We start from the raw sequence: 10,000 nt of genomic DNA on the forward strand, positions 1-10,000 counted from the left end.
GTGATTCAATATAGACTCCTTGACCCGACTCGCTACCTGCTGCCCATCTTCCACAACACTTACTTTTTCTGAAGATAATCTAAAATTTGATCCATGTCAAGGCGTGTGATCTGACGACGATGCAATTTGAGGATACAGTAAGCGAAGGCCACCAAGAGACGTTCACCCTCCAACAGGAAGATGTCCCACAGCCTCAGTGTTAAGGTAAATGGCACCTGGAGACACAAATACACACACATACACAAGCACAAATACATAAACATTGAGTGGGGGTGAAATCTGGTATGGCTTAGGAGTTGTGAGCTGGACTTTTCTGATAGACTTGATCGTTTCTGCTTCTGTTATGTACACACCCTTTCCTGACAATCAACTCCTTTAAATTTGACTAATATAACTTTTAGGCTACACTATAAAGATGCTAAATGCAGTACTGTACATAGCTATCATGGAGCAATGTATATATCAAAGGACTTACCCTGTCTAGAAAGCACTGAAAGAACCATTTGAGGGTATACAAGCCAGAATCAATGCAGTTTCTCTCCAAGTGCTTCTTAAGCTTTGGCAAGAACTTTTCCAGGATTTTGTCATGGTGCTGTTGGTACCGCAAAAGCTTTGGGAACCCAGGAATGAAGAAACCTGAAAGATCAGATAATCTGTTAATGCCTGTTAACAACTGAGAATAAAAAAACTATTACATTCATATAGACACATATATGAAAAAAATAGAATACCAACAACTTTAACCACGAACATCACACATCAATCCTTCACATACCTTACCAAGCAATATCTCTACAATTAACGAAACAATATATCCTTTCACCACACTCAAAAGGCAATGCACTTCCATGACTTCTGCAGGACACAAACCACACAGAAAAGATTCATAAACAACTAATTACTCACCATGCATGGCATACTTGGGGGAGGACATGAGGGCCGAGAGGGCCCAAAACGCATCCTCTTCATTCAGGTACATGAGTAGCAACGCAGCAATCTGGGACATACCTTGGCAGTAACCCACTTCTTGGTTGTACATTGAGTATGCAACTGTAAGAAGAAGACAGAAAAATGAAAACTAATAATTAACCAATGTGACAGGCTTACTTTTAGATCATTGCATTTACTATACTAGTCTTGCTTTACGGAAGCAGGACTAGTATAGTAAGAGCAATGGACCAAAGAATGTTGGCAGGGAATCTTGATCTACCATGGATTACAAACAAAAAAAATAACAGTATATACCTAAAATGGTCAAAATGTTATATATTCTTAGTCCCAAAGAATTATACTTTCTCATACATCACAGTTCCATTCACTCTAAGAAGCCAACAGGCAGCATGATATAAAACCCCTGTACCTAGACAACCCTGTATGACTCACTCTTTATACAACTGTGACACCATTTCCTCCCGGGAGAAGCAATGCCTTGCCATTGGTAGGTAAGGAGTAGCTTTTCTGAGCCACAAGAGTAGGACATGCCACAGCTGATTAGCAAAATCATTATGATATTTCTTTGAGGAAGAAGATAAGGGTTAATATCTTCAGTACAATAAGATGCATGAAGAGGAATTCTCCAGTATTGCTCTGGAATGACTTACATCACACTATCGTAACATATACAGTCTATCTTGGAAAGCCCACTCACACAAAACCACACATTTTCTGTCTAACCGGTCTGGTGTCAAGATGCTGCAGCAACTACGCTAAAAAACATGATCGGTACTTCCCAATTGAATTGAGTCATCATTGTTAAAATAAACACTGGCCCACCAGAACAAAAAACAGGAGAACAATCCCCAACCATTAACTGCCATCATTGCCCATTACCCCAACCCCCTAGTCCTTATGCACAGGACACACCAGCTTGCTGACCTCAAATTTCTCAAAACCGCTGCAGAAAACAAATGCTTGCTACAACTTTTAGAAAAAATTAGTATCCGATAATTTTTTTTGGTTTCACAGTGTTTGCTACACATCAAAGATTGATAACAACTAAAGTTTTCATACGTAAGTACCATCCTTTTTCTCTTGGCGGATTTTGTGTTATTAAGATGGTGAAGTGAAGTGAAAAGTGTTGCGTTAAGCGTGTGTTTTTGCAACCACAAATTGGCTGGAATGGCAATCCTTTCAGTGCTTCCTTCTATGGGCGTTTATTGAGCACTGAATGCCTTATGCAATCCTTCCTCAGCCTCATATGGTTAGACAGCACATGCGCAGTAGTGAAACTGGCATGCTGTATGATACTGTTTTCTTCCAAAGCCAAATGGTCTGTGGCGTGCCCTTACTTCCGTAACAGGTCCATGATCAATTGCTTTATAAGGTTCATCAGCACATGCGCATTATTGAAAGTGGCATGCTATATGATCCCGTTTCCTTCCAAAGCTGAATGGTTCGTGATGTGCCCTTACTTCTGAAACAGGCCCATTACCATTTCCGCGCTGCGAAGTAGTCATAGCTACCTGGTCTTAGAAGGTACAAGTGCATAATTTACTGCTTAATAAAAATGCACAGAAAATTTTCAACCCTGACTCCAGGTTGCCAGAGCTCTGCTTTTATAAGCTATCTGTCAATTCCACAGACTATGGTTTTTGTTTATCATAATTCAAACTTTACAATAGTTGTAGACTTCCCTGTCATCACTTCAGCTAATACTAATAGTAAAATAAATAAATAAACAAATATAAAAATGTACATACTTCTTTTTTTTTGTGTAAAATAAAGGATTAAAATGGATAAATAATTACATAAAAAAAGGTAAGATATGGAAATATAAGTGTTTTAAAAAATGCTTATGTTTAAACAGATAGGATCTAATTCAAACATTAAAACAATTGCTTATGAGAACAAGTCTGCTTTAGCCTGCAGTGTGGGATCTTGCAGGGAAAAGCTCAGATCTGCAGTGCATTATCACTGCCCTAAACATGCCCCCTGTGCTTCTCTGGGCTGCTCTGATCCTCGACAATGTTGAACTTGCCAAAAATGGTTGCAGATGGTACAAATGCAACCTCCAGATGATCCACCATCAAAAGAATTGAAGCTAATCAAGAAACAATATTTAATAGAAGCTAGGAAGACAAGAGAGTCTGGATCTGTTCTTCCTTGGGCATCTACAGAACTTTATAAGCTTTACATGGCTTCAGCCTCAGAATCTTCTGTTTCTGCTTTACTAATTCCAGTTCAGCCCCAACTTCTTGTAATTCGCCTACAAAGGCTCATCATGTAAAGCCGTCATCTCAGGACAAAAAGCGAACAAAACTAATTTAGTTACAAACTGAAATTATTAAACTTTCACCTAATTTTCCAAATTTCTGGTTTTGATTCTGGGCTGATTCTTAACCCATTGGCGACGGGTATAGAAAATAAAAAAAAAATCTACGCTCTGGCGAACTGGGGTAACGCGCCGACTTTGAGCTCGTGAATTCGGTACATCAAGCCAAATCATTGCCTCGGGGCGCTTTGGCACACCGCCGCGGCGGACAGCCGCACGCCACATTTCGGGCGTATTGTTATGACGCCTATAGGCGTGACCCGTCGCCATTGGGTTAAGACTGCATCAGAAGTTATGTCCAATATTGCAATTTCAAGTATTCCACTAGTAAAGTCAGATCTAAAAGAAGCAGTGATAAAAAGATCAGAACTACATGAAAGAACAATTCCTAAGAATCTGATGAAAATTAAATCAGATCTCTTAAGTAATGCAGCTTTTCATCAACTACCTTGTGGAGATGAACAAATAGTTCGATCTCTGGTTAAAGAGATACCACAACCTGTGGAAGTTAAGATTCCTAACAATTTTTTCCAATTATCGCATCATACACCTTCAACTTCTGACTTCATGGGGATGTCATCAATCCAGTTATTCAACAGGATCTTCCCATAAATTGACTGATCACTCTGAAAGTCTGGAAGGTGCAGTTTCTAAATCAATAGCTTCGTGTTTTCAAAATGATAAAATACACGGAAATGAGAAGTTATCCTTCAGTAATCACAGAGGTAACTTCTGCAAGTTTTTTCATCCGGAAAAAAAGTGACATTCTCAAGTTGGGCCGACTCCTGGGTGGGCAAGAATCATGGCTCAATTGGATTGGCTCAATGGGTTGTTTCCTTTGGCTTTCAGTGGCACTGGAAAAAGAGTCATCCTCCTCCTCTGTGGTTTCCCCGTCCTCAGAGATCTTTGGCTTCAATATCAAACAGAATCAGCAAGTTACTAACCCATTCAGTAGTGGAGGAGACAAGAAAAAAGATATTTCTAAAACGATTATTTGAAGTACTAAACAAGGATTCTTCAGAGTTGAGCCTCATCCTTGATGTAAGTCGATCGAACAAGTTTATTCAGCCATATTGATTTTGGTTGGTGTCTGTGGCTCAAGTAGGTCTGACACTACAACAACGGGTACATCTTGCTTCAGACAACTTAAAAGATGCTTATTGGCATATTCCCATACACCCCTAATTCAGACCATTCCTAGGAGTGTCAGCAGGGTAGAAAATTTATCAATTTTGCATCCTTTCATTTAGACTGAACATAGCTCCAAGTGTATTTGTGACCTTTGGGAAGAAAACTCCTCCAAAAAGTTCATGTCTTAAAGGTATCTCGATGATTGGCTCATAATTTGACAGCCACAAACTAGAAGTGGGTACCTCCATGGGTCTCCTTTTCAATCTACAAAAATTTCACCTCGAACCAACAATGTCACTTCAGTGGCTGGGGCTCTAATGGGACACAAAACAAGGAACAGTTGCCCTGAGTTCAATCAACCGGAAATAGTGCTGGAAAAAGTTCAGAAACCTTTTGTCAATCAATATATCCTGTTGAGAATGGGGAAAGTTATCTGGGGTCATTAAATCATGCAGCAGAAATAATTCCTTTGGGAAAATTCATCTGAGGCGTCTACAACTCGAAGGACGTGCAGTGTTCACTTAAAAAAAATCGAGACAAGATGGTACTTTTTTTCCTCGTCACATCTGCAACTATCTATGTTGGTGGCTGAGGAGGAAACTTCTAATGTCAGTCTCTCCATGGGTTCTCAAAACTCCTTCTTTATCTCTAACAACAGATGCATCAGTCTAGGGATGGGGCTACCAGTCATTTCAGGCATTTCGGAAACTCTCACAAAAGTATGGTCATCCCCAGATTGATCTTTTTGCATCTCACTCCAATCATAGAATCAAGAGATATTTGACAAGATCAGAGATGACTGTAGAAGGAACAGATGGCCATCAATATACTTGTTTCCCCTTCCGCTAACATCAATAATGCTTCGGGTGATCAGATCAATCATTTGAGGTCTCACAAAGGCAAAGTTTTATTGATTGCCCATCTGTGGGAAGCACAACCATGGACAGAGTATCTTCTTCACTGATGTCCTCATCCACTACCACTGTCAGGGAAAGTGCTTCAGGAAACTCTGATGGACCATGTCACAGAATAATTGCATCTACACACATGGAGTTTCTAAGTACAGCCTTAAGCAAAAATTTCCAGCCTTTGCAAGTAGAGGAACTTATCAGAGGACATCAACCTTCTACCAATAGACAGTACCAATCAGCATGGTTAAAATTCCAAAAATTCATCAGAGAGACAAGACCTAAGTCTATATCTCCAAATATATTTATTCAATTTGCTTCCTATTTATTCCATTCACAGTCACTTGCACCACCTACTATTTCTTGCCGTACAGCAGCAATCACTTAGATCCAGTAAGATATGCTTTTGTCACAGGAAAGGATGAAAGATCCATGGAACTGCTTCCTAGATCATTCTTCCAAAGGCGACCTCCAACTCGTAATAATATTCCAACATGGCCTCTACAGAAAGTTCTGGATCTCCTCTCATCACATCGGTATTCTGTACATTCATCTCCTATGGATGTTTTTCACAAAGCAATATTCCTTGTTGCTCTTGCCACAGGTTTCCTTGTTTCTCAACTGGCAGCGCTCTCATGTCCTCCTTCTCTGACACAATTTGGTCCAAATAATTCATATGTCTTATTTACTCCTCATACTCATATAATCAGTGCAGAGGTGAGTTTACTTAACTGTTGAAATGAATGGAATGATACATGACAGAAGTAATTATCTATGACAAGAAACATATGACACTTTCTTAGACAACTACTATATAATGAACTGTGTATGAAAAAAAAAAGCCGACGCTTAAAAAGGGGCTAGCATATGAAAGAAACTGATAAAGAGTCTACTTAATATAATCTGGGCGTCATACCATTCAATCCTTTTCTATTTTTCCTCCAATCATTACTTTTTCACACATAGACAAACAAATCCCCGAGTCCTTACCAAGAATATGAAAGAGTTGCCGTTGCTTCTCATCATATCTTTTACGAAACATGGAATGGTCTCTGTAGGTTCTGTTTACATCTAAGTCAATCTGTCGTACATCCGTGGACCACTTGCGGCCGAGTCTTCTCATTTCCTGTTGACAAAATTATCATGAGATTATTACTGTTACTACTACTACTACTACAATTACTATAACTCATAATAATAATAATGATAATGATAACAACAAAGATGGTGGTGATGATTATGATAATAGTAGTTGTAGTAGTTGTAATAGTAGTTGTTGTAGTTGTAGTTGTAGTTGTAGTTGTAGTTGCAGTTGTAGTTGTAGTTGTAGTAGTAGTAGTAGTAGTAGTAGTAGTAATAGTAGTAGTAGTAGTAATAGTAGTAGTAATAGTAGTAGTAATAGTAGTAGTAATAGTAGTAGTAATAGTAGTAGTAGTAGTAGTAGTAGTAATAGTAGTAGTAGTAGTAATAGTAGTAGTAATAGTAGTAGTAATAGTAGTAGTAATAGTAATAGTATAGTAGTAGTAGTAGTAGTAGTAGTAGTAGTAGTAGTAGTAGTAGTAGTAGTAGTAGTAGTAGTAGTAGTTGTAGTTGTAGTTGTAGTTGTAGTTGTAGTTGTAGTAGCAGCAACAGTGAGCAATGACGTCAAAACCAATGAAGATCACTATTGTGAACGCGTGGTAATGGTTACCAATCATACTAACACTGATACCAAGAACAACGCTGGTAAGAATAAGTATGAAACAGGCAAATGAAAAATATAACACATAAATACAATTATTAATTAGCCAAAAAACAAATTAATTTTCTATAAAACCTACCTCATACTTCCCTTTCTGCTCCTCCTTGATCTGTTCCAGGTAGAGCAGCTTGGCCCACACAGTGCCCCGAAACCGGTCAGGAATCCCCTTGTAAACACGCTTGAAAAACTTCTCCTTGTCCCAGTATTTCTCCCACGACTTTATCATCTTCGTCCACTTGGGTATCCTGGACATTTCGATCTCCAGTCTCTTCTCCTCCTCCTTGGATCGAGAATGAGGCAGCCTGTTGTCACTACAGGGGGGAGTAGGGGAAGCTGACATCAGAAGCCTTCTAGGCAACAAACAGGGTGTGTGGGCTCTCTTTAGGGGTAGTTGGTGCTTCACAAGTAGTTAATGGAGAGAGAAATTTGTGGTTTCATGTCTTTACAAACATTACATATTCATCATGTCATACTGATGTAATATGTGAAATGGTAATGGTGCATAGGAGGCATTCACTCACATACACATACACAAAAAATGTCTCACAAGAAATTCACCACAGATGCTGGATTCACCAAAAACAAATAAGAAAGTCTCAGTTATTAGATTATTAAGTGTGAATAAAACATCTTGTTAAAATACTGCAATTGTTAACAATTTTGAATTGCTTAAAAGAAAATATTTTGCTGCTTAACCAGGTAATAAAACACATTGCTATTGATGAAACAGTGAAGGATAATACTGCATTCGAAAAAGCAACATATATGTAAGAATCAAATAAGTATAGTGTATAAAAAAATAATAGGTTCACATTAGAAACACAATCTAGTAACATTCTAACTATGCACTTAGTGCTAATATTAGAAGTACTTAATAATAAAAATTAATTTTATCTACACGAATCAGCTGAATCAATTTTATTAAAGAAAGTCTTACTTTCAATGTTCCTTGTTATACATCCCTTTATACCTACAAATGTACATACATATACATACAAAATACACTTCCTCATACATACAGACATGCACTAATCACCATGCAGACATTCTTTCCACAATCACACCACTTACTGTATAAAGCCATATCTGTCTGTGGTGTGATAGACCTCGAATTCTGGGTCTTCCCATGGATCTATGATAGCCCCTTCTTCGCGGCCGAGATCGTACCGGCCTACGATGGCTGCACGCTCCTCCCTGGCCCGGATGAGCAGCTCCTCCTCGCTCAATCCTACAGGAGGCGGGGAAGAGGAATGAGGTCAGATGAGCACGGACTGGTGTTGTGCTTGTTCAGGAGTAGTGTTTGATGAACTTATTTCTTATTTGGTTTTCTTTTGAAGAGGATGCTTTCTTTTTATCAAATTATGTTATGCTACTCAGATTTTTCTCAGGTATGAATAAAATCCTTGCATATTATGTCATATCATTATTCACAACACAATCTTGAAAATGCAACATTTCACAAGGCTTAAACACAGACTGAGGTCTAAATTGGAATCACAAAAAATACCCGCAGTAGAAAAGCACTGAAACTGCCACAAGGGGGTTTCCAATTGACCCAAAATGAAATACAATTTTCCACAGCCATTACCTCATCAAGTGTCTCTTCTCTCTCTGCGGTTATCTTTGATAGCACTTTTACTTTTTTTTATAGAGAAATGAAGTTTAACAGCTTAGCACGAACAGTAGTTACTCTCTAACTGCTAGAAAGAATGGAGTTTCAATCAACATTTTTTCCCTCTGTGCAAATCTGCCATGCCTCTCACTTTCAACAGTATCCATAATGATTCTATCTGAATTCACTGCTTTCAGTGGTATACTCACTCATCTACTGGTACTCATCTCATCTGACAATTTGTGACTGCTGTCCAATGATAAATGTCCACCACTGGAAAGGTCTTTGTCTTACAGGAAATGAAGTTCAAGATGCTTTGTTTTTGAAGAAGTGACTTTCTGGACTATGACGTGGCTTCTAACACAGATGTCTAAGTGCGTTAAGCTTCTTGTTTTTCTCTACATGTTTTCACACAGGCTCCAGCAGTTATGGAGTATCTACTTGCAGTTTCAGAACCTATATTTGAGCTCTATGCAAGAAATGCTAAAGTGAGGAAATCTAAGCTAAAAAAATGTTAGGATAAAATCTATTAAATTTATTACTGAATTTTATCTTGTGACTAAAATAAAAATATTTTACTTGTTTTATTTATTCCTCTATCTTTCAGTAATAAGTAAATAAATAAATAATTCATATAGTAAAGAAATTTATTTTTTAAAAAGTGGGTATCACTATAAAGCTATAAAAAGAAACTGTAGGGTCCTATGAAAAATAAATCCAGGGAGGTAAATGAATCACTCTGGTAATGATTTTCTATTTTTCTTCCAAAAATCACACCACAGAAGTAATAATAGCTATGACTTCTGCTAAAAAAAAAAAAAAAAAAAAAAAAACACACTTCAGCACATAAAATGAAAGGCTTGTATGTGGAAAATAAGCACAAAAAAAAGAAACCAATTATCACATTTTTCGTAGTACATTTACCTCCTATCTATGATACCAAAAGGAAGGACATCCTTTGCCAGATTAAACAAGTGATAAAAAGTAAATATGCTCCTGATTTTGTGACTGTAAAAAAAAAAAGAAAGAAAAAAAGTGTAATTTTGCATCAAAAAGCCGGTCACTATTTGGACTCAAGCAAAATGGGAAAAATAAATAAACGAACAAATAAAAAAGACTCTCACAGAGCCTGAACAAACAACTGGAAACCAGTAACAATGCAAGACTTCTCAAGAGACCAGAGAGAGATAAAGAGTGAAAGAAAAAAGGAGAAAGTGTTAGAGAATGAGAGAGAGAGATGACTGAAGTTTTACCCATGAGAGATCGGGAGTCTGGGTTGAGCATCTTCCGAATGTCCTGATTTCTGCGAGCTAAGGGGGGGAAGGACAGTATCATCA

At 37.9% G+C, this 10,000-nt stretch overlaps 1 protein-coding gene across 2 annotated transcripts in view; it reads right to left on the reverse strand.

Moving 5' to 3' along the window:
- Positions 1 to 9,962, reverse strand: part of LOC125024524 (USP6 N-terminal-like protein) — a 23,094-nt gene extending 13,132 nt beyond the window's left edge. The window contains exons 1-7 of one of the 2 annotated variants that reach the window (XM_047612319.1): positions 9,917 to 9,962; positions 8,123 to 8,279; positions 7,131 to 7,362; positions 6,301 to 6,436; positions 907 to 1,050; positions 476 to 636; positions 64 to 215 (exon numbers count right to left, since the gene is read on the reverse strand). In XM_047612319.1, coding sequence (XP_047468275.1) covers positions 64 to 215; positions 476 to 636; positions 907 to 1,050; positions 6,301 to 6,436; positions 7,131 to 7,362; positions 8,123 to 8,279; positions 9,917 to 9,947 — 1,013 coding nt within the window. In that variant the 5' untranslated portion in view covers positions 9,948 to 9,962. Of the gene's footprint in view, positions 1 to 63; positions 216 to 475; positions 637 to 906; positions 1,051 to 6,300; positions 6,437 to 7,130; positions 7,366 to 8,122; positions 8,280 to 9,916 lie in introns of both variants that reach the window. The other variant, XM_047612318.1, reaches the window with a different exon arrangement.
- Positions 9,963 to 10,000: the final 38 nt, after the last annotated feature.

Source organism: Penaeus chinensis, chromosome 43 (assembly GCF_019202785.1).
Source record: "Penaeus chinensis breed Huanghai No. 1 chromosome 43, ASM1920278v2, whole genome shotgun sequence".
In the NCBI taxonomy this organism is placed as follows: Eukaryota; Metazoa; Arthropoda; class Malacostraca; order Decapoda; family Penaeidae; genus Penaeus; species Penaeus chinensis.